Source organism: Punica granatum, chromosome 3 (genome assembly GCF_007655135.1).
Source record: "Punica granatum isolate Tunisia-2019 chromosome 3, ASM765513v2, whole genome shotgun sequence".
In the NCBI taxonomy this organism is placed as follows: Eukaryota; Viridiplantae; Streptophyta; class Magnoliopsida; order Myrtales; family Lythraceae; genus Punica; species Punica granatum.
Window position 1 is genome coordinate 8,507,524 of NC_045129.1, and position 24,841 is coordinate 8,532,364.

At 41.3% G+C, this 24,841-nt stretch overlaps 4 protein-coding genes and 1 pseudogene across 9 annotated transcripts; 3 read left to right on the top strand and 2 right to left on the bottom strand.

The window, feature by feature from the left end:
- The first annotated feature begins 3,251 nt into the window (after positions 1-3,251).
- LOC116199651 (pentatricopeptide repeat-containing protein At5g65570) lies at positions 3,252-6,509 on the top strand. The gene has a single exon (XM_031530106.1). It carries the CDS (start codon positions 3,725-3,727, stop codon positions 5,852-5,854), a length of 2,130 nt encoding a protein of 709 aa, XP_031385966.1. The 5' UTR covers positions 3,252-3,724; the 3' UTR covers positions 5,855-6,509.
- Positions 6,510-6,961: 452 nt separating this feature from the next.
- On the top strand, positions 6,962-11,785 carry LOC116199652 (metal transporter Nramp1-like). Of its 3 annotated transcripts, XM_031530109.1 has the most exons (13): positions 6,962-7,114; positions 7,348-7,435; positions 7,604-7,670; positions 8,041-8,119; positions 8,271-8,375; positions 8,859-8,968; positions 9,159-9,340; positions 9,459-9,528; positions 9,637-9,813; positions 10,098-10,202; positions 10,538-10,669; positions 11,055-11,150; positions 11,253-11,785. In XM_031530109.1, exons 5-13 carry the CDS (start codon positions 8,297-8,299, stop codon positions 11,574-11,576), a joined length of 1,275 nt encoding a protein of 424 aa, XP_031385969.1. In that variant the 5' UTR covers positions 6,962-7,114; positions 7,348-7,435; positions 7,604-7,670; positions 8,041-8,119; positions 8,271-8,296; the 3' UTR covers positions 11,577-11,785. The 3 variants fall into 3 exon arrangements, with proteins under 3 accessions (XP_031385969.1, XP_031385968.1, XP_031385970.1); XM_031530108.1 differs by having other exon boundaries at positions 6,962-7,435; positions 7,604-7,644; XM_031530110.1 differs by lacking the exon at positions 6,962-7,114 and having other exon boundaries at positions 7,334-7,435.
- Positions 11,786-11,800: 15 nt separating this feature from the next.
- Positions 11,801-14,833, bottom strand: LOC116199653 (probable glycosyltransferase At5g03795). The gene is made up of 5 exons (XM_031530111.1): positions 14,224-14,833; positions 13,428-13,714; positions 12,942-13,174; positions 12,420-12,577; positions 11,801-12,260 (listed from the first exon to the last, which is right to left on the bottom strand). Exons 1-5 carry the CDS (start codon positions 14,710-14,712, stop codon positions 12,159-12,161), a joined length of 1,269 nt encoding a protein of 422 aa, XP_031385971.1. The 5' UTR covers positions 14,713-14,833; the 3' UTR covers positions 11,801-12,158.
- Positions 14,834-16,423: 1,590 nt separating this feature from the next.
- Positions 16,424-19,595, bottom strand: LOC116199658 (uncharacterized tRNA/rRNA methyltransferase YsgA). 4 transcript variants are annotated; one of them, XM_031530118.1, is made up of 5 exons: positions 19,181-19,595; positions 17,964-18,261; positions 17,415-17,465; positions 17,213-17,289; positions 16,424-16,988 (listed from the first exon to the last, which is right to left on the bottom strand). In XM_031530118.1, the coding sequence occupies exons 1-5, from the start codon at positions 19,438-19,440 to the stop codon at positions 16,847-16,849; spliced, it is 828 nt and encodes a 275-aa protein (XP_031385978.1). In that variant the 5' UTR covers positions 19,441-19,595; the 3' UTR covers positions 16,424-16,846. The 4 variants fall into 4 exon arrangements, with proteins under 4 accessions (XP_031385978.1, XP_031385977.1, XP_031385979.1 ...); XM_031530119.1 differs by having other exon boundaries at positions 16,610-17,034; positions 19,181-19,594; XM_031530117.1 differs by lacking the exon at positions 17,213-17,289 and having other exon boundaries at positions 16,432-16,988; positions 19,181-19,590.
- Positions 19,596-20,359: 764 nt separating this feature from the next.
- On the top strand, positions 20,360-21,274 carry LOC116200344 (annotated as a pseudogene).
- The last annotated feature ends 3,567 nt before the right edge of the window (positions 21,275-24,841 follow it).

Sequence of the window (24,841 nt, forward strand, 5' to 3'; positions counted from 1 at the left end):
AGATGGGGTGAATCAGGTGAGATCCAATGTAGATCCAACTTTTTATTCACTCATGGGATTCGAGCGGTCTGTTCACGTCAAATCGTATGACCATTTAATTGGCAACACGTAGAAGATCTAGGCGTTTCAAGAAGCGGTTCCAAAATATGAGACATGCCACTAGCTGGCCCTACCGATTCAAAGCTTGTATCATGGTTTAGATGTCCGCGCGATTGATCGACGGCTAGGTTTAATATTCAAATAATAGTTCGCGCCTTAGACGATAACACGACTTAGGGATTTAGCCGTTTGAATTCTTCACCAAACTTTCTACTTGAACACAAACCTATGTCCGAAATCAATCAAGCGGCTGTGTGGCCCGCTTAATAGAATTCGGCAACAACTCAGGCCAGGAAGCCGAGTTTAAAGTGAAGAAATTCACTTGATGTGAGTGAACCCAACCATTTGATAATTTTCGGCAAGTGGTGCCAAAGGAAGATAAAATCTTCGTCTTGAAAACCTAGGAGCTCCAAGAATGAATTTTATTGATCCACGGGGAATCAATTGAGAGAAAGATCAATGAGAATTGAAAAGATGCGAAAAAGTAAGGTGTGATAAATGAAAGTACAGGTAAGGTAAAGTGCATGATAAGAAAAGTACGATAAAGGAAAGATAAAAAAGTATGAGTTTAATTGATATGTGTGCATGTCACCGAACAACGAATTAGACGACACGAATATATAGGGAATATAATGAAACTCTAAAGAATATATCGCAATCTGATACGCTACAGTGTACGATATCGAGATACTATCAAAATAGAAAATTAACTACCTAGCAAATCTAAATTACCTAAAAGATAGAATACTAAATAATATCGGAGAAACATCCGACTTATTTGACTTCGTAAAATGAAGATAAGACGAGAATATTATGTGCTTCATCACTAAGTAATTTGTCTGCTGGGGAAATCATTTCACCGCCTCTGTTGAATGCATGTACGCTCATTCACGTGCCATATATGTGTGTGTATGCCCATGGCTCCATAATGGGCTACCATTGGGCCTTCAATTGGTCTGACCAGTGTTCAAATAATCACGGCCTGCTCTTATAGCTCGAATCCATTCGTCTGCGGACCCGGAAAATATCAAGATCACCATCATCCATCACGACTCGATTGTTTTCACGAATTATCGAAAATAGGTGTAAACACGGTCAGAGGGGACTACCATGGCTCCTCTCTTCTCGAGAATTCATACATCCCTTATCAATATCGACAGTTATCTCTCGAGTATAGATTTAGGTTGGGGCTCAATGGGAAAATAAAATGGAGTACCTAACAACATGACTAGACGGTGGGGGCATACTTGCCCGACTGCCCTCATATTATATTATGCTCGAGGTATAGTATGAATGATAAACGGTTTGAAATAACTCAAATTTATTAGACTTGTAAATTACTTAAACTTGTGTAATGCAATATTAAGTAATGGGTTAATAACAAAAAGAAAAACACAACTTCTCACATTTTAATAATTTTAGCATGGACTTTGTTTCTTAATATAAAAATGCACAAACTTTTAATTTGATAACAATTCTAGCACAACGTCAAATTTTCTGTTAATTTGGATGAAAATTACTGACGTGTAGGTCGAGTGGCACCCATCATATCTTTTTAATAATGAAATTTTTTCAAAAAATAAAAAAGAAATTTAAAAAACAATTTGGGGATTCTCTCGATTCTAATTAAATCGAGGTCCTCGATGTTGCTTTTTTTCTTTTTTCTTTTTTCTTTTTAAAATTTTTTAATTAAAAAATATAGTGGGTCATACTCGACCTATACATTAGCAATTTCTATTGAAATTACGGAAGATTTGACTCCGTACTAGAATTGTTATCAAATCGAAAGTTTGTACATTTTTATGTTAAAGAAAAAAATCCGTTCGAAAATTATTAAAATGTGAAAAAATTGTATTTTTTTTCTGTTATTAACGCTAAGTAAATCACATGCCTTTCAAGTAATTTACAAAATATGTTGGATCCTTCTAAATGGCGTACTTAAAAATTCTCTTAATTCAAAATCATATTTATTAAATAGTCTTTGAATATTGTGTAAATTGCAACTCATGCCAGTGTAATTGGAAATTTGAAGGAGGAAGGGGATTTTTAAGTTGATTATTAAGAGGATACAGTAACACTCATAAGTTAACATATTCTAATAAATTAGTTGGAATTAATTACTTAGATTCTTATAAACTAAAATACATAGATTTCATCAAAAGAATAAATTTTACTCCGCTATGACTATAAAATATGTATCCTGATTTATACTATTAACGATGAATATGTAATTAATGATCATGTCTGACGATCTATATCAAGAAATGTGAATATGATATCTATCTAGTGTGATGTATTGGATATACGACAAAGGTGGAGTATTAAAGTATTTATGTATAGCACAGTAGTACATGTCCTCGACCACAAGTATGTCCAATCATTAGAAGACTTCGATACTCGACCTCGGACGTGCCCACAAATTATAGAAACATGTGCTACCTTGAACGTCGATCAACCACTGATGATGTTGCTTGTGCCCACCAAATGATCTCTGCTGTTTCGAGCCCTCAGTCGATCTCTCTTGTCTCCACCAACCAGACTGAGAGCATGGTGTTCAACAATCTTGCTATTAGCATAGTAAATGAAAAAGCTTCCCTCACTCCACGCACTCTAACCCTCCGGTTGGATGAAAGAATAAGGAGGAATGAGAAAATCGTATAGAAAATCGACGACGCAGAGCCGCCACCTCTTCCACCGACACCTCCATATCTGTTTTTTTATGATTATTTAATAAATAAATAAAATAGATATGTAACATGGTCCACTTATATGAAATATGAATTTTAATGAATTATTCGCAAATTTTAAAAGTTAATTTTTCACTAAAATATATATATCTTATTAATAAGGTCATTACTGTAAATTTACATACATTTTCCATTAATTTATTTATTTTACCAAACACCGTAATGTAATGTACGTTTCCAGTAATAAAATTGTACTCAACATAATATCACATTTCTTGAAATCCGTCATTATCGGACTTACTTTTTCAGTAATCTAATTTTTCCAGTAATCCAACAATCAGCAGATCGAACGCCCTAAGATTGTGCACTAACCCGGTCGCTGTAACTTTCGAACTCAATTCTCGAATCCTAAAACGATTAATCCCACACGTCGACATCCCTCTGCCCATTCCTCTTTCACGTTCATGAGGTTGACTTGACTCACGTCGAACTCCATCCTCGCGAGGCCTCCGTACTTTCAAATTACCCTCTCTCAAACTCTCTCTTGGCCCGCGCGCGAGCTGGTGGCTCTTACACAACTGGATCCTATCTATCCACCGGTCTCATGCGACGTATTTTCGCTATATTTTCAATGGACGAAACGTAAGAGAAGAATGTTGAAAATTCTAAATTGGAGAAGCCATCAATAACCTCTTGCTAATCAATGTGTAAGTAGATAAGATAACGCTACATGTTGTGTCGATAAGTGTAGTATGTTTCACATATCCAAAATTTTCGTACATTGTAACGGCACTGAATCGGTCCATTTATGTATAGGAAAATCGATTTCATGTCTAATAAATCTTTGATGTGTCATATGGTCTGACAACAAAACATACATTTCTGCTGCGAGTCCATCTCGTCCAGTTTTCTGCATAGGATGCAGAGGAATCTCCGAAATGCGGCTCAACTCTTTCATTCACTTCAGGAACTGTTCCTCCTCTGCTTCTCAGCCCTTCTTTTCCATAGCTACGCACACCCAGCTCACGGCCTCTTCTCCCTGCTTCTCTTCCCTCATACACCAATGCACACCGACCAAGAACCTCTCAGACCTCAAGATTGTCCATACCCATCTGGTCAAGAACGGGTTCTGCCACCTCTCTCTGGGCCACAAGCTCATCGACTCCTACCTCAAATGCGGCAGCATGTCCGACGCCCGCCGCCTGCTCGACGAAATGCCCGAGCCGCACATCGTCTCGTGGAACTCCGTGATCTCCGCTTACGCGAGCCAGAACAGGAGCGGGGAAGCCGTCGAGCTCTATGGCAGGATGGTTTCGGAGGGTGTGCTCCCCGACGAGTACACGTTCTCGAGCGTGTTCCGAGCTTTTTCCAGGCTTGGTGTCGTGCTCGAAGCGCGGAGGGCTCATGGGCTGGCTGTGGTTTTGGGCTTGGAGACCTCGAATGTTTTTGTGGGAAGTGCTCTCGTGGATATGTATGCGAAGCTCGGGGAAATGAGAGATGCGAGATCAGTTTGTGATCGAGTATGGGATCAAGATGTTGTCTTATTGACAGCATTGATTGTGGGTTACGCTCAGAAGGGAGAGGACGTCGAGGCTCTGGAGGTGTTCTCGGATATGGTCAGGAAGGGGATCAGGCCTAATGAGTTCACCTTTTCGAGTACTTTAGTTAGCTGTGCAAACTTCGGAGATGCCAAAGTTGGTGAATCGGTCCACGGGCTAATGATCAAGTTGGGCTATGTTTCGGCTGTTGCGTCTCAAACATCTCTCCTCACCATGTATTCGAAGTTTGGGATGGTCAAAGAATCGTCCAGGGCATTCAATGCATTGGAGAATCCGAACAAAATAACATGGACATCTCTCATAGTGGGGCTCATTCAAAATGGGAAGGAAGAGACTTCTCTTCTAAAATTTCGGAAAATGATGCGAAGCTCAGCAAAGCCGAACTCTTTCACTCTTTCCAGTGTTGTTTGTGCTTGCTCGAGGCTTGCTATGCTTGACACTGGGAGACAGATACACGCATTAGCTACTAAGTATGGACTTGACTGGCGTAATTATGTGGGGACGGCTCTCATTGACATGTATGGGAAGTGTGGAACCCCTGACCAGGCGAGGTCGGTTTTCGATGCTCTGGTTGAGGCTGATTTAGTCTCGATGAACTCGATGATTTATAGTTATGCCCTTAATGGTTGTGGAGGGGAAGCGCTTGACTTATTCTATACAATGAGGGATTTGACATCCCTAGAGCTGAATGACATGACTTTTCTCGGTGTTCTTCTAGCATGTAATAACTCGGGATTGGTTGAAGAGGGTCAGAGAATATTCACCTACTTAAGAGAGAAAACTGATATTAAAGTTTCTAGTGGTCATTATGCTTGTATGGTTGATTTACTGGGAAGATCAGGGAGACTTGTCGAGGCAGAAATGCTGGTAAACCAAGTGAAGAACCCTGATGCGGTTCTGTGGAGGACTCTGCTAAGTGCTTGTAGGATTCATAGAGCGGTTAAAATGGCCGAGCGTGTCTGGACCAAAGTCCTTGAGCTTGCCCCAGGGGACGAGGGGACTCATATTTTATTGTCTAACCTTTACGCATCCACTTCCAATTGGAGCCAGGTCATTGCGATGAAGAGCACGATGAGGGATATGAGGCTGAAAAAGGGCCCTGCAATGAGCTGGGTCGAGATCGACCGAGAGGTTCATACTTTCATGGCAGGTGATTTTTCGCACCCAGAGTCGGAGAAAATACTTGGGAAGTTGGGGGAGTTGATCAGGAAGGCAAAGAGTCTCGGCTACATCCCCGATACCAGTTTTGTCTTGCAGGACATGGACGAAGACAAGAAGGAGACGTCTCTTTATTATCACAGCGAGAGGCTTGCAATAGCTTTTGCTCTATGGAGGACTAGCGATAAGACCACTTGTATTCGAGTTCTAAAGAATCTCAGAGTTTGCGGAGATTGCCACACTTGGATAAAGTTTGTTACAGTTGCTGTTGGTAGGGAGATAATTGCAAGAGATTCAAAGAGGTTTCATCACTTTAAGAATGGGTCATGCTCTTGTGGAGATTATTGGTGACTGGATCTACAAACTGTTAGGTCATTTACTGGTTTCCGGCAGATATGTTCCGGTCTCTTTCACCCTCTGCAGGGGTAACTTCATTTGTTGATCAATTCTATAACTTGCAAAGAGGAGAGAGTATTGCAGCATTTCAAAGATGGCAAAGAATTCTAAATGTGCAGGTGATTCTCGAGGTCTTTAAGCAAGAGAGAGAAGATGCAAGACTTTTCGTCTTGGCGGGGTGGTAGTTCGAACAGAGCAGAAGGTCTTCTCTTAACCTCGATAGAGAAAGCGCCATTATTTACCATAGAGGTGCTGTTACTGATGAACTGGGCAGAATCTGGTATACGCTGTGGGTCTTCTGCTGTCGATTCTTTAATTGGAAAAAGGGGGTTGAGTGCCAGTACCAGCTGAGATCGAATCAGAAACTCTATGGATCGATCATGGGCCCTCTGAGACAGGACTTCCACAGATACAAACATGAACATGGCCATGCAAAACCTATGTAGTATTTACCTAATAGATTCCGTCTTGTTGCGGAAAATGAGTCGGCCAGTGATGCTACTAAATGCTTCTGTCCTCTTGAAAGAACGGGGATGAAAACCAATAATTGTGCATGCAGCTCAACAACTGTGACATCTCAATGCCTATCCTTTTCAGTCATTACTCTCTCTTACTGGTTCCCTATCAGTCCTTCAATTGGACTATCCATTCGCATTTGAATTAAGTACAAACTGTTTTTGGCAGTACGTCTATGTATTCTTTTCCGGCATCCCGTGAAGAACTGAACATAGGGATCTAGCATCATACTATATAAATATGCACTTCTCGAGAATCATGCCAGGAGACTCCATATGTTCAGGGGAAAGTACATTTGAAATGGTCGTTTTATCTATTGGTTCTTAACACCACTTGACGGAAAAAAAGATGATGTAAAACAGTGGGACCTTGAGTTTGTGGACCTCATAGTTTTCTAGGTCTAGATCGTATTTCCACGTAGTATAAGTTATCATGAAATGTTATCATTAAGTTTACAGCTGAGATTGTTAATCAATCTACATCATCATCATAATTGATGTAGTGTGACAATCACTAGAGGAAAATAATGAAAGCAAGAAGCATTCTGAGGCTGGGAAGGCTGCACCGCTCCTGAACATTTTTAGGACCGAATTCTTTCGCAGTCTTCTCATACTGATCATAGCTGAGGCTTATACCGAGAAGATATCATGAACCGGTGAACATGACAAGACATAACCACCTACTGTGTCTGCATTGAGTGTATGTCGCTGACGTGCTTGCTAAGGCGGGTGCGCGAGGGAGAGAGACAGAGCGATCCACTTTGAGTTCCTTGCCATGATCATCAGCTCTCTTTTCTCATTCTCTATAAATCTGATAGAAAATTTGTGCAACTTTCAAATTAGGCGATATATCGTTATATACATGAGCTCACACGTTGAGACTGTGAGGAAGAAATATATATATAACTAGTTGGGGAAATGGCTCTCGTGCAGATTGTCGAGACTCCAAGGTGGAAGAAGATCCTGACCTTTGTAGGCCCCGGTTTTCTGGTCTCCGTTGCGTATCTCGATCCCGGAAACTGTATGCTCGTCCTCTTTGTCCCTTAATCTCTCTATATTGAATACTAACTAATAATTCTTCAACGTACTTAAAAGCAATAATTCATGCACTAAGAAAATGATTTACTTGATCTTACTTTCTGACTGATAACATCAATCATCTTCCCTTGTCAATGGTTGGAACACGCAGTGGAGACAGATCTTCAGGCCGGGGCGGACCAAAAATACGAGGTTATCTCTTCTCCCTCTTTCATCCGGTAGATTATCTCTGTCATCTTAACTTTGATCCGTCGTGAGTACAAGGTTTTGAAAATACTAGTCTTGAAGGTGCTGTAAGCACTTCCACATTTTTCAGCATCATCATGCGCCTTAAATGCGCTCACAGATTTTCAAACATTGTAAAAACGCGCTCTGTTAGCGTCACGTTCCAAATGGGCATGGAAAGTAAAAATCCATGCCCTAGTCCTGTCCACGAATTTTTATAAAAACAAAGTTGAAGATACTTTCATGTACTTTGCCTTACTGTAACTGGTGCCTCGCACTAGAAACGTTTTCATCTGCAGATTTCCTCCCTAATCCTTTTTCGAGGAAGAGATATTCATCGTTTAATTTTCATGGATGACATAGTTGCTATGGATCGTGTTTATTGGGCTTGTGTACGCGCTCATCATTCAATCACGTTCCGCAAATCTTGGAGTAGCCACAGGTACCTCGGAGAACACATATTTTTCTGGCTTCCATATGCATAAAGCAGCGTCTATATGTACTGCGTGAAGCTGCAAGAAGGGATCTAATTAAAAAATAAACGAAAGTAATGATCGTAAACGATCTAATACTCTGCACAACGTTATTCGTAGGGAAGCATCTGTCAGAGCATTGTAAGATGGAGTATCCTCCGGCAGTGAATTACTGCCTATGGGCACTAGCCGAAGTGGCTGTAATCGCTGCTGATATCCCCGAAGGTTCCAGCCCCATATCACCTCACAATAATTATCTCTTCTTATAATCCATCATTTGTCTCGAAAATTATGATTATACAAAATTGTTCAGTTGTCTATGCTTATCTGATAGTTGCACAGATCTTCATGTGTTCTTTAAAACAGGGTTTACATACAAATAGGACATGGAGGTAGTCCTGTCATAACTATTTGGAATCGTTCTAACGGAGGCAGTGATAGTTCGATATGGACCATTAACAACAACAGAAGTCTCAATTTCCCAACAAATATAAACATAGCCAAGCAAAATGGGAGATCTACCGAGTTTTATAAGGCTAAATTCAAACTATAATGCTTGCACATGTGAATAGGAAAACATCGTTGAACATTCGGTGTTGTCATATACTTTCTGATTCCTATTCTTTATCTTGTGGGATTGTCCTAGCCAAGTACGAAAAAGACTTATCCAACTACTTGATTTTTCGGTGGTTGTCGAATTATAAGCAGTGATAGGGACAGCAGTGGCCCTCAACATGCTTCTCAAGGTGCCCATCTGGGCCGGGGTGTTGCTTGCGGGACTGAACACTCTCCTCCTCCTTGGACTGCAGCGATACGGCGTGAGTCACTGCGACATGCTGGACCACATGATCTATTGGAAAACAATGAAGCACACACATGATCAATTGGAAAACAATGAAGCACAGACAACTTATATATAAATATACATAAAGAAAAAGTTATGATAATATTTCAACTGCAACTCTCCGATTCTGCAGTTGAATCAGTTTACATTGATAAACTTCGCAGATAAGGAAACTGGAGATTGTGATTGTTGTTCTACTGCTGGTGGTTGGTGGCTGCTTCTTTGCAGTAATGGTTCACGCAAGGCCCAGTGCCGAGGAGATTGTGACGGGGATGTTCGTGCCTAAGTTGGACAGTGGTCGAGCCACTAGGGATGCTGTTGCTCTATTGGGAGCCCTCATAATGCCGTAACATTTATTTCGTTGTTATTTTATATATCTATGCCTCCTCGATATGATTAGCTTTTCATTGCATGATTGGGAGGAAAAGCCGTTGCACTGATACATGGGAATGAAAACTTGGCAGGCACAATCTTTATCTTCATTCAGCGCTTGTAATTTCGAGAAAGATTCAACACTCCTCAGAAGGCATTCGGGTTAGTAATATACTTACTGGAATATGCTTCGCTTGTATGCTGTAACAATGTATATGATTATATGTAGGATTCTTGGCATGACTTGGCTTATAATCTTCTGGGAGGCAGAGTGCAAGCAGGTACTTCATGTTGGAGAGCGGCGTAGCTCTGTTCTTCACGTTTCTCATCAATGTGGCCGTCGTATCCGTAAGCGCAAGTGTGTGCTCTCGCCCCCAAGTCTCCCCACAGGTCGACAAGTCTCAGTGCAAGGACATCACTCTTCAATCCGCAGCGGTCTTGCTCAAGGTTCGTTCTCCTTACCCACAAATATATCCGTAATCTGTCTCTTGTTGATAGGGACAACAAGAATCTAAATGATTTATTTGTAAGACCGGAGAGACATAAGGACCAGTCGGCAGAGTTGCATAGCCTGAGCTTTGCATCTATCTGTTTGAATTCGGTTTCGCATCTCTTCACTGATTTATCACGTAACCAAGCTGAGTAGCCAGAATCTCAAGTCCTAGAATACCTGAAAATGCTTGATTCTTTTACTGGGTTCTGCTAAATCTCATTAATGTGCAATATTGTAGAATGCACTCGGAAATTGGAGTTCGAAGCTATTTGCTATTTCCCTGCTTGCCTCAGGCCAGAGCTCAACGGTCACAGGAACCTATGCGGGACAGTTCATTATGCAGGTGTACAATCCTATCTCGTATATGCCACTTTGATTCGTCAAAGATTGAATTGCAGTAGATCAACTGAATCTCAACCATCACATCAGACTTCGCGGGGCAACTCAATAGGACCCCAGATATTGAACCAGTTTCTGTCATGTTAGGTCCAGGCAGTACAAAACACTAACAAAAGAGTTAAGTGTGAGCCCATCCATATCGTCCCATGCACAACTTCGAATAAAAATGTGCCCATCGATCTTCATAACAATTGACCCGTGTTTGTCCTTTACGATTTCCTGATGAAATTTTTTATCCATGACCCGGAGAAGTAATTACCTGTTTCTGTTGATTGTCAGGGCTTCTTGGATTTGAAAATGAAGCTCTGGTTAAGGAATCTTGTGACGAGGTGTATAGCGATTGCTCCGAGTTTGGTGGTTTGCATCATCGGTGGATCAGCAGGAGCTTCACGGCTCATTATCATTGCTTCAGTAAAGCCTTCTTACTTGGCATACTCGCGAACTTGGGCACTTTTTTTTTTTTTTAAGTAACAGGGCAAATGCCCGAAGAACTTAAACGAAACTCGAGCACCATTTTGTTTTGGAATACTGGAAAATACTTTCCGCGCTTCATCGCTCTCTTCTCATAAAATAAGGAAAATAAGGAAAGAAGAAAATGTCTTGACTTGTACTTCACGGATTCAAAAATAGCGAAAAGTGAGCAAGCAGTTTGTTTCTGTATTTTCCGGGTTTTAAAGAGAGTAATGGAAATTAGACGTGTCTCCCTGTTGGTACATTCCAATTCTTTTGCCATATCTGACTGCAAATTGAGTAAAATCCTGTTCCGTCTTCCCCTCGTTGAATGTCCTTCGAACAGATGATCTTGTCCTTCGATCTGCCTTTCGCGTTGGTCCCTCTCCTCCGATTCACAAGCAGAGAAGCCAAAATGCATCAGCACAAGAGCTCTATCACAGTAAATCACCTCTACACCTGAAAAGCTGCATTATGTTCAATAAAAAGCAAAGGATTTAGAAAAAAAAGTTATCAGTTTTCATTCTTCCTTCTGGGGTTGCAGGTGACAATCCTCTCTTGGATTTTGGGGTTTGGCACTATAGGGATTAACATGTACTTCATTACCACAAGCTTAGCCGGATGGATCACAAGCGGTCGACTGCCCAAGGTGTTGTCAGCTCTGGTTGCGACCATTATGTTTCCGGCGATGGTTGCCTATGTGGTCATGCTAATGTATCTTATATGTAAACCGGAGATGCCTCCTCCAGGCTCCGAGAGCTTGCAAGCAGATGTTGCCTCAGGTGGTAGGCGCACGCCTACAAGGGATTCGAACAGCGCAGGATCTGATCGGATTGAAACAGTAGAAGAAATCAGCACATGCTTGTAACTTATTTCTGCAGTCAACAGACTGTGGGCGTGGGCGTGGGCGTGGCCGTATGTATCTGTATACAAAACTAGTTTGCAGAACGGTATTGCATAACAGTTTACTATTTCTGGTGCTCCATTTTTCTTATCTCGAGCACAGGAAGTAAGAAAATTGTATTTCGCAGTGGCCCCGTCGAACAATCTGAATTTTACTCCTGCTATCTTCCAAAACGAAACCCGAACATCTGATAGATTTTGGTCATGTTTGATATGATCCTGCTGATGTTACAAAAGAATTCTCAAAGAACAAAAGTGGTGTCATTTTCCTCTAAATAAAGACGCATAAAGATGCTACTTACAGGTGGGGAAAAAATCAACACATAACAAATCAAATCACTGAGCTATCGCCTCGCTTTTCCTTTCCTTTACTAAGTCCCAATTAAGTTCATTTCCAGTTGCTCCCCGAAGGCCAAGGAGGAAAGGCAAAGAAGAGAGTAATACGACACAATATACAAAAGTTTGTCGTCGAGAGTGGGACCACCATGAACCTTCAAGGGCATAGAGAATTGAGAGACTGGTCGAGTTCCATCCCTTCTTCCCAGAATCAGTACTTGACAACCCGGTGGCGGAGCCACAGCTCGTACATGACCATATGGAAGGCATCATACTTAATTGGTGGTGTATTCCACTGGAAATGTTTTTGGACCTGCTCGCAAGATTCATAAAAACACGTCAAACACGTCAAATCATATATATACACATAATCATCAGAGATCAAAAAATTGAACAATGAAATTTGGCCGTGTATAAGGTGAAGCTTTTTATTGTTCGCTGCATCCAAATCATAATGAGATGAACATCTCACCTTCACTAAGTTGTTGTGCAGTTGCAAAAACTGGTCATCTGATATGTTCTTCAGTATTTGCTTCAGATCATACACATCAGCCTCCTTTAGTACAACAGCAAATTTTCTCCAGTCGAGGACATCGTTGAACGGAAGGTCATAGTAGTCCGATAAGATCACTAGGCAAGTAGCAGAAACAGAGATCAGAGCATATACCACGAAAAACTGACAAAAATATTTAAAATATCTAAGGAAAAGGGAATAGATCTATGCTTCATATTCTATCAAAACTACTGCTAGAAAGTTTAAGAAACCATAACTACAAGCAAATTATGAAGCTACTCGTAATATCATGCTTCTCCAAGAAACTCCAGCAGACTACTGTGGTTAATAAACATCATCACATCTTTATTTTCATCAAATTAACTATCATGATCATATTGACATCTCACTTTATGCAAAAGAATATGAAATGCAGAAGAGTGGTGGACTGAAGTAAAGACCTCCAATTTTCTACCGAGGGCCAGGAAATTGAGCTCTTACCAGGAATGCATCCATAATGGATTGAATCAGTAATTCGGGCACTGTTGACTTGGGATCCACCTGGACATATACAAAACTTTGTCCTGTAAAATCTCTTTTGGTATACGAGATGTCCAGTTGCCCTGTTTATTCTGTTATTGGATATGTCAAGCTCGGTATCATTCTCCCACACACGTGCCAGTATGACTCTGATTTTAGAATTCCTATGACCAGCCCAAAAACCAAGACGTGTCCTGCAAAAGATTTATTACATAAAGACATCACATCACAAATTCTACCCAGGTAAAATCCAAGAGCCAGTAATGCAAACATTCCAGTATGCAGGAAGCTCTAATTAATATCATCCCATCACGCACTTCTAACACAAAGCTCTAATTAATAATAAACACCTCATTCATGAACCCAATCTACAAAATTCCTAGTCCTAGCTCTCTAGAGATCATCATTTATTGATAAGGCAAAATGTGGATAGGAAAAATATGATACCTGTTCTCGACATCATTTCCTCCAGCAGGAAGAGCAAATGGTTGCAGCACTTGGGGTAGGGCAACGTCCTTGTGGGGAATGAACCCGACATTGTAGCTTGGGGAGCAGACTACCCTGATCGCATTCTTTATAAGATATGGGACACCTTCAGTTGCCCTCACCCCGATATCATGGCAAGTGACAAAAAAGTGATCCGCTCCCAAGGTTCTATTCCAGTAAGGGTACTTGGCAATCAGACTCTCCACATAGTTCTGGACTATTATGGTCATATTATCATAAGACGTGCCCTGCATTAAATAAGATAGGATAAGCATGCAACGCAACAAACAATACACGAGCTCAAGATAGCTTTTCACGTTCAGGAATTCAATGAGCACAACGCAAATAAAACGCCTAACTGCTCGACCTCATGTTCGAAAGAAAACCAAGTAAGGCTAAATCTTTTTCTTGGAGAAAAAAGAAAGAACAATTCACAGCTGAACGCTTTGCAGTTTCATCCATGAAATCTATATATAAGTGAAACAATCTAAACCCTTTTGCTTCTATTACTCATACCACTAAGAAAATCATCTCGGAGCATAGAGCCCTCTTCCCCTAGCACCAAGAATCAAGCTTTCATCAAGGCAGCTACCAAAAACCAAGTTCAAGTTCTCGAATTTGAGAGCATTCGTCATCAAGACTATTACTTGACACCCGGAAAATTCATGAAACGAAGAACCCCAGAGACCTGCAACACTCCCAGCGAGTTTCACTCAAACAAAGAATCCCAATTTCTCAATTAACAGCCGGCAATTACCTTTCCTCGCATCTTATGGCAAGAGATCGGAAGGAAGAAGAGGTCGGCCTCGTCGGGATTCTCCGTGCGGAACCGGCTCTCCCTTATATTCTGAAAGAAGTATCCCTCACTGGCGTACTTCCCGGTGAGCTTCCTCGGAGTCTGATAGAAGGTGTCAGGATCGCCGTCGGGATAGATATAAACCTTAAAATCCCTTTCCATCGCCGCATAATTCACCCTGAAGATCTCCGGCAAGTGGTAGACATCCGAGAGATCTTCGAAGTCCTCGGAGAGGACGTTGTTAACCGAGGCGTTGTAGAATTGGGAGATAAGCTTCACCGAGGTGGCGCCGGAGCTCTGGAGAGGGAACCGGACGGAGCTGAGGGAGAGGTGGACGAAGGAGATCAGGGTGAGGACCGCGAGGCCGAGGAGCGATCCCTGGAGCGAGCAAAGTGGCCAAGAAGGCGGCGACTGTGGCTGCAGCGGTGGCTTCCCGGTCGCCGCCGACATTGTCGGTGGATCCTCCGGTAGATGGCTGCGGCGGTGCAGGAGTGGGCTCGAAACGTTTCGGTGGCTTTGAGTGGGATGGGGTTCTTCACTTGAAGACGAAGTGTTATAATATTTCTCATCTAAAATAATATTTCTCTTTCCGATTTTGTTTTTGTTTTTGTTTTTCTTCGCCATTTTCCAATTATGATTCAATTTGTTAGGCACAAATTATATATAATTGTATTGTATTCAGATATTTAGAAATTTATATCAGTTTGTAAGTAAAGTCCATCCACTGATAGTCACGGCGCCACGTATCAAGGAATCATATATTTTTCAATTTGTGCCAAGAAATAGGACCTTAATAGGTGACAATTTCGACTCTTAATAATTTCAAAAATTTGAATTATTTATAAATTGCATTCAAAATCAGTCCTTGAATTTTAGTCGAAACTGGATTTCATAATTAGTCTTTCAAAATTAGATGTGCAATCCTTGATCCAATGTGGGACGTAATTTTATTGTAGTAGCACTTATTTTCGATCTGAAATTAAAGTGATCTCATATTTAATTCCGATCAAAAGGACATTCAGTAGTTCTCCATTTTCTATTATTTTATTATGTATTAAGTTGGTACTCTTGGAACAAACATTCTTCATGTCATCCTCCAACCACGTAGACAGTTGCAGATAATAGATGCCAAGATAATTCTTTATCAATACAAGTGGATGAAATCTCGATAAATTATCGAGTCTAAGGACTGTAGGATCTTATTTAGCACGTTCAGGGATCAAATTTAAATTTCAAAAAATTTCTTCTCTTTTTTTTTTTTTTGGGAAAGTACAAAAGCCTCTTGTGATTTTATCTTAGGATAAATTGGACACTGCAGTTTTTTTAGGGGCAAATAACACCTTATGATTTACTTCATAAGATATAGTGGATCTCACTATTAATTTTTTCATCACTTTTGGTCCTCAAAATTTTCTTTTTTCATTATTACCCTCAAACTTTCAACTTTTTTTGCAATTTGATCCTAAAATTCAGGAAAGAAAAAGGAGGAAAGGGCTTGGGTTGCCGATCGATGACCCCGACACCACCGCCAAGGTTGCCGACACCCATAGAGGACGCTGGAAACATCGAGGATGGGGTCGGAGTCTTTGATTGGTAGCCCTAGCACCTGAATCGACCGGGATCTCGAGTTTGAGATCCTAATCGATTCGGGGGTGAGGTCGCCAATCTACGGCCCCAGCCCCACCTCCATGGTCGTTAGCATCTTTTGTGGGTGCATGCGACCTCAGTGATGGGGTCGGGTCTCCGATCGATGGCCTCAACCCCTTCCTTCCCCCCTGCCTCTCTCTCTCTCTCTCTCTCTCTCTCTCTCTCTCTCAATATATACATATTTTAATTTTAGGATCAATTTGAAAGTTCGAGGGTCATAATGAAAAAAAAGAAAAGTTTGAGGATCAAAAGTGATCAAAAAATTAACGGCGCCGTCTATTTTGTCTCACAAAGTGAACACAGAGTGTTATTTGTCCAACGAAAAATCACATGATTCAATTTGTCTCAAGCTCAAATCACAAAGGAAATTTTTGTATTTTTCTCTTTTTTTTTTTTTACCCAACTCCATCAGAAATGCCCTCATAGTCCATCATCTGTGGGTGAAGAATATCGAGTTATCGAAGCTGGACAAACCTACTAGGGCATCCGAACCGGAATTGGGACCGAAATTCAGTTGATCCAAGTTTGGAACATAAGTTATATTCATATTACAAATACATAATTATCAATATTTATAAGTAGGTTTTGTTACACTCACCAAGAACACGATCGAGCTATGAAGGTAAAACAATCAGATCAATTGGGCGAACTAAAACAAATTAGCAGTATCATTTCAGGTTATTTCTACAACTCCTTGGCTGTAACACAAACATAAAAATCCCACCAGCAACGGAAACATTGAGGGACTCGAACTTCCCAGTCATGGGAATGCTGACTAGTTCGCACTCCGACTCTGATTTCTCTGATAGTCCTCTTCCTTCACTGCCCAAGACCAAGCATAATGGCTCATCGAGTAAAGAGTCTGCGAACTGCTGAGAGAGTCCGGAAACAGGCTTCCGGACATCATGATCGCCCTCAGGTCGGCCCGCTAGTACCCTCATCCCAAACTCGATCTTGAGGGACACGAGGTGGGTCCAGTACCCTGAGACGATTGGCAGCTGAAAAGAGGCTCCCCTGCTAGCTCGTAGCGCCTTGTCATTGAATGGATCGCAGCAGCCGGGGAGCAGAAACACACCACCCTGTCGCAGACCCCATAGAGGATTCATTTTTTACACGAAAAGAGACCTAAAGAGACGAAATCAAAAGATGGAAGCAGGGTAATTTATCACTTGTAAACCAATATCAGTGCATGTAAATGGACTTAAACATTTGGTTCTCAACCAATATATGCCCCTTTCTTTTCCCTTATATTATTTCCGACCAGGCCCATGGCCCTAATATTAACCCAAACAAAGACATTTACCTTAGTTTTATGAGATCTGGCAAATAGTGCAGTGTCTCTTCAAGTTTAGCCCGAGATGAATGTGGGACCAACACACTCTACAAGCTAACAGCTATGAACTCAATTGGTAATTTTAGAGATGGATTCCCATAAATTTGTCGGTGAAAGGCCCAATTCATCCAGTGCTTAAACATGAAAGAGAAGTTTAGAGCCAATGCATTACCCAATTAAATGCTACTGCAGACCTCAGTAGTGTGCCCAGGTTACCGGGATCCTGTAGCACAAAGCCTGAGTGTTAGGATACAGATCTTGAACTGATAAAGTTCCCGATGAGGTAATGTACTCAAGGGATGGAAAGGGAATGCATTGATATTGTTGCAGACAATCATGAGCCTTTGTGATTTCATTTTTGTAACATTTACCTTCCTTAATGAACATAGTAGAACCAATGTTTAGGACGGTATCGCCCAAGTAAAATTCAAAGGCGTATCACCAAGTAAAAAATTCAAGGGCTTTATGTATTATAAGCACAAAAGCACTTAGCGCAAACTTTCCCTTCCCTACATTCAATCAGTTAAAACAAAAGAAAAGGATGTCTACCATTACTTTCCGCACTAACAATACATATGAAACCAATTTTCTGTCATGTTGACAGATATTCACTCCACTTGATATTAGAAGAAGATGAAAAGCTATACTTTTAAAAATGGCTGCAAACTCAATAGAGCATTAGATAGGTCGATAGAACATATCATTTACTCAAAAGACACACCTGTATTCCATCTAGTACTAGAATCCGATGCAAAGAAGGGAACCATCTCCGGAATTCATAATCTTTTTGCTCATCAACTATACTGTGAAATGTCCTCGGGATTCTCATAACAGCAGCTGCTTCAGTAGATTCACTGGACTCTACACCTGAAAGTTTATTCATCACGAGAGGGGTCACACGCACGATAGGAAGGGTGTGATCATCAAGCCCCTCGGGGACTACAGCTCCGTTGAGAAGAAGCAAGCAGTCCATTGTTGAAGTTCTCTCCTGTAATGACTGTTGAAAACTGTTTAGTTCCCTGCACAAGACGAATATAAAGTAGTTTCATATCTTACTTACAAACTATTAAAAAAAAATCCTGAGGATTGATATTGCACCATGCCGTAAACTGAGAAATCTCCATGTCTCCACAGCTGAACATTGTCTCAATTGCATAAACCATCAACAGATCTTAGTATAAAAAATTGATATACAACCATCGGAAACATATAGGTTAATTTTTTTTTGCACCCATGTAAAACTTGAATTTTCATTATAATTTTTCCAAAAACAAAGCAAGAACCTTACAAACCAATATGCCACATGTTATCAACCTCAACTTGCTTTATGAGTTTTACATAATCTGAATTGAAAGTTCGATATGGATAACGCAAACAAGAATACGGTTAACCTAGGCAATTGGTGACTCAGAAGTCAGAATCATCACCACTTTCAGCTCTCCTCTAAGTATCAAATGCTGCTTTGTTAGGGGCGTCGCTGCTATATCCTTTTGCTCGGGATAACAGAGAAGAAATCATACTGCAGAGTGCAGTGTAAAACTTCTGGCAAGATCATGAATCTCTTTTCTATCATCAACGTTGTCTTAACTTCTACACATCTCCACCTCCTCATCTTGCCTATATCTCCTTATGACAGGAACATCATTTCCAACTGAAATCTGCTTCCCAACCAACGAGGAAACACTCGATGGATGAAGTGCCATGAGCTCAAGGACTAAGGACTGTAATCTAAAAGACTCAGACTAGCTGAAACATGACCAACAAATCTAGCAATTGAGAGCGAAAAAGGGCACACAATTAACTCCTCGGAAAACCAAACAAGATGCCCATTGTGCTAACGACTATGAATCACCCAGAAAACTGACACAGACAGCAAAAGGTACCAAATTGAGCCCGAGAATGAAAACCCAAAGAAGAGGGGAGGAAGCAAAAGGGGACCTTATCGGGGTGGTGCCGACAACGAGAACGGAGCCATGGGAGTGGCGGTAAGAGGGGCTCTGGCGGAGCTTCACGCAGTGCTTCACAAATGGGTTCGAAGTGCTGGTGATCAGCTTCGGACTACTTCCGACAGAAGCCCTGCCGCGTTTCTGGGTTCGGTTCTGCTCTTCGGCAAGCGACTGGTTCGCCCGCAAAATCGACAGCTTTTGCTGGGGAAGATGGTGATTTGGAGAGGAACAGAATGTGTTCGTGCACTGCATTTTTCTGGGTACCTCTGTCGTTCGACCGAGGAATCCTCTTATCGGTAAAATTAGGGATGTCGTTTCAATTGGAGCGTTGTAGACTTCAAGGAGCGAAATCGTCAAATATCAAACATTGTCATTTCACATTATTGATAATTTAATTGGGAGCAATCTATGTTGGGGGCAATTTTAGATTTCTGGCAATGTACCAAAACGCCGCTTTTTGGATATTTACTCTGCTCCTTCCATGAATAGCAACCTCTCCTTTGTCATAGGAGGAGAAAAAAAAAACTACTTTAAGGTCGAATTAGAGGCTGATGTATGTTGTTCCTGTACTTGTTTTCGATGGTTTAAATAAAGAGTGTCACTTGTTAGTCAAAAAAAAAAAAAAAAAAAGGAATCACAAATACCCACAGGACAAGATTGGTTCATCATCAACACAGATGCAGCCTGAAATAACAGCAAATCACACGTCTCGAAAGTCATATAGCAACCGAATAGTTCACCAATACTTTCATAGTTTCAGCTCTCCAATGAAGACAAATTGCTTCAAGCAAAGGCTCGAGCAACTCTCCTGGCCCTATCATTAGCTGCAAGAAGAAGAATGACGAAGATTTGGCTACAAAGTGATGTCTTGCTACTGGTTGATGTCATTTTGCACCCCGATAACTCCCCGTGAAAGATAAGGAACATAATAGCGCACATAACTTCCATTCTCAAACTCTTTTTGAATTGGTTATACTCATGGATTCCTACGATAGACAATACCCTTCCTCATGACTTGGGCCAATTTAGCTTAATGTCAAATTTTCATTCACCATGTACTTTTGAAGGATATCCAAAGGTAGATCCATTATCTTTTGTAATTTTTACCTCTCATTAATGAATTATTTTATTCAGTGAAAAAAAAAAACTCTTGATCGAAAAAAACGACAAAATGGTAGCTGCGGAGGGAATTCCAGACAATTTGCCGCTTGATGGGGCGGCTCTGCTCCTCTGTGCCAGTATCGCCGTCTACAGCACATTGAGGTACTAAGGGCCTGACAAGCCTGAGCTCCATCTCCGGGTGGTTGGGCTTGGGGGATTCGGTTACATGGCAGTCAAGTTTGCGAAGGACATGGGACTCGACGTTACCGTTATCAGCACCTCCCCAGGTAAAAGGGAGGAGGCCCTGGACCGCCTAGGGGCAGACGTAGTTTTTGGTTAGCCGTGATCAAGAACAGATGCAGGTACGTACATGGGTGATGTTATGACCTCCTTTTTTTGTGTGTGTAAAATTTTGGTATTCGAAAAATCCAATTAGACTTCAATTAATCCAACCGAGCCGGTTGGCCCCAAGTACTCATTATGCTGGCATGCTGGCAGTCTGCTATGGGAACAATCAATGCTATTATAGATACAGTCTCAGCAGTTCATCCTCCCCAGCCTTTACTTGGCTTGATGAATGGCCTTGGCAAGTTAGTCATGGTCGGTGCACCAGAGAAGCCGCTCGAGTTACCAGCTCTCCCATTACTCGGAGGAATGCGGTCGCTTGCCATAAATTTCCTTAATCCAACTTTTGTTATTTGTAAAAGAAAAATCACGTATATTACCTGAAAACGAGCAGATTTGTGCGAGATATACTTGATATAATCAGTGTAAATGCCCTGCCACGTATATACTAGCTAATTACGTACAGGGCGGAAGGTTGTGGGCGGGAGTATGATCGGTGGGGCTAAGAGAGACGCAGGAAATGATCAACTTCGCATCTAAGCATGGCATCACTTCAGATATCGAGGTTATTCTGATGGTTTATGTTAACACCGCAATGGAGCGTCTTGCGAAGGCAAAGATTAGATATCATTTCTGCTAGTTCCACGGGGCGCAACGGAAGCGAAAAAGGAACAGAAATTCAAAATTTCCTACCCGTGAAACTAATTCCAAGACCTACTAGAAGAATAAGAGTAAATAAAAACGTACCTGGAATATTTAAAGTTGTCGACCGAGCGTCCCACGCGTGATGCCTCTACTGGAATCCACACCGACTTTGTCGATGAGTCTTCGAGATCGGCGGTGCTAGCGACCAACACTCGAAAGAAACACTGGTGCGACTCTCGAAATTTATTAGACTTAATTGGACCTAATGAGTTGAACAATTCAACTCAATTATGCCCATTTATATACATACATGTATATCTTATATATTTGTGTATGTAAACGTACACAAACACATGCATACATATATATCTCATCTATATATATATATATATATTCTGTACCCTTTATATAACAAACAGGAAGGGAAGAAAATTCAAATCCCACCGATGTGGGATTAGAATTACATGGGCTCCCTACATGACATGTGTCTAGGTAAATGGCATCATTTAATTAGCCCATGTGTATGTATAAATGTAGACATATGTATGGCCCATGTGTCTAGGTAAATGGCATCATTTAATTAGCCCATGTGTATGTATAAATGTAGACATATGTATGGCCCATGTGTCACCGTATTAATCTTGCATCAATTTGGTCCATTTAATCTAATAAATCGAGTCTAATTAATCGACAAATTTAATCTCATTAAATATCCGATTAATTAGTCGCACCATAAATCATCTAATCTTTATTAGATGATTTTATTGTTTCAAAATATCTCGTCAATTTAGTCGTAGTGTGTGACCCTGTAGGTTCCCAATTACGTTGACAGTAATATCAAAATCTCTATTTCAATATTACAAACAGTGAGTGGCATCTAGCAATGCATCACTGTTACTCAAGTAATCGGAAAGTCAATTTCTCGACGAACCTTGTGACCTCCATTACCGTGTAATATAATCCCTTTGTCCTCTATATCTCTATTGAGCCCAAGGCATGGTCGATGACATCCTTGTATGGCTCAATATCTCTTTTTCTTGGTTTACCGGGTAAGTCTATCAGAACAAATGAGCTCGATATCATTATATCGACTCATTTGGGTATGCATACACTTTTAGACTTAACCACCAAGTGGCCGTGAGATATCGCTCCCGTTTCGTAGGAGGGACAAATCCTATCTTGATCACTCACATTCCTCTCCATGCTCTGTGGTATACCCAATAACTGTCTTTATAACCATCCTGTTACAGTGGCGTTTGACAGTATCAAAGTATATGACATTACATGTAGGAATCTATGGTGACCTCAAGTCAAAGGACCATTACACTATAGTCACTTTGAGATATGCTAATGACAGTCACGTAACAACCCATGTAGCAATCTCATGGCGGATCAGTCCTATACACATTACTCTTAATGTATACATGTGGTGTGATTTGATATCTCCATATCCATGACCTATGAGATTTGATCATCAATCAACACTTACACTAATCTAACCGTATTATCGTTGTCCTAATTAACGATAATACTTTGACTATGGACATTTAGGAATAATGTTCAGTAATTATAGGATCTCACAATCAAGTCACACTTGATGCCTATTGAACCTACTATTCCAAGGACATTATTGTGTAAAATCATATTTAGCGCAATTTACACAATAACAGATATGCCTCGTAATATAATGAAATACATGTCATATTACAGAACTGATGATAGATTGCATCTAGGGCATACACCAATTCCCAACAATCTCCCACTTGCACTAGAGCCAATCTGGCATCTGTCTAATGCCAATAGATCTAGTGTGAGCCTCGTGCTTGCGCTGCACAAGAGGCTTCGTAAGTGGATCTGCGAGATTCTCATCTGTTGGTATTCTGCATATCTTCACATCTCCTCTGTCGATGATCTCGCGAATGAGATGGAAGCGCCTGAGTATATGTTTGGATCGTTGGTGAGACCTGGGTTCCTTAGCTTGCGCAATGGCTCCATTGTTGTCACAATAGAGATCCACTGGGTCTACGATGCTAGGAACCACAGCAAGTTCTTTTATGAACTTCTTAATCCAAACGGCCTCTTTTGCAGCGTTAGAGGCAGCAATATACTCGGCCTCTGTGGTAGAGTCGGCTACTGTCTCCTGTTTAGAACTCTTCCAACTCACAGCACCTCCATTCAGGCAGAACACATACCCTGACTGCGATCTACTGTCGTCCTTATCGGTCTGGAAGCTAGCATCGGTGTAACCTCTTACAACGAGCTCTTCTTCGCCTCCATATACCAAAAACATCTCCTTAGTCCTTCGTAAGTACTTAAGGATGTTCTTTACTGCAATCCAGTGTCTTTCACCTGGATCTGATTGGTATCGACTCGTCATACTCAAAGCATACGAGACATCTGATCGAGTGCATAACATAGCATACATGATGGATCCAATAGCTGACGCATATGGAATCCTATTCATGCGGTCCCTCTCCTCTCGAGTAGAAGGACACTGAGCCTTCGAAAGGCTTATGCCATGTAACATAGGCAGCGACCCTTTCTTAGAATCCTGCATGCTAAATCGCCGAAGCACTTTATCTATGTATGCACTCTGACTTAAGCCAAGCAGTCTCCTGGATCTATCTCTATAGATCCTGATACCTAGCACGTAGGTAGCTTCGCCTAAGTCCTTCATAGAGAAACACCTTCCCAACCAAGTCTTCACAGACTGTAAGGAAGGAATGTCATTCCCGATCAGAAGTATGTCATCTACATATAACACCAGGAAGATTACTATGCTCCCACTAACCTTCTTGTAAACACAGGGTTCATCTTCATTCTTGATGAAGCCAAACTCTTTGATTGCATCATCAAAACGAAGATTCCAGCTCCTAGAAGCTTGCTTCAGTCCATAAATAGACCGTTGTAGCTTACAAACCTTTCCGGCACAATGTGGATCGACAAAACCCTCAGGTTGTGTCATAAACACATCCTCGAGGAGCTTCCCGTTCAGGAAAGCAGTTTTGACATCCATTTGCCAGATTTCATAATCATAATAAGCTGCAATTGCAAGTAAGATCCTGATGGATTTAAGCATAGCTACCGGGGAAAAGGTTTCGTCATAGTCAACACCATGAACTTGTCTGAAACCTTTTGCCACAAGTCGGCCCTTAAAGGTAATCACATTACCGTCCATGTCAGTCTTCTTCTTGAAGACCCACTTACACCCAATGGGTTTTGCCCCTTCAGGTGGATCAACCAAAGTCCATACTTGGTTAGTGTACATGGACTCCATCTCAGATCTCATGGCCTCCAGCCATTTCTCAGAGTCTGGGCCTATTACGGCTTCTACATAGGTTGTAGGCTCATCATTATCTATGAGCAATACGTCATTGTCTTGAGTCACGAGAAATCCATATCTCTCGGGCTCATGACGTATCCTACTAGACCTACGAGACTCCTGTGTCACCTGTGTAGAAGATTGTGCCACAACAACTTGTGATACTTGTTCTGCAACATTGCCCGTCGATTGGTCAATGTCATTTTGTGGTAGAACTTCCCCAAGTTCTAATTTCCTCCC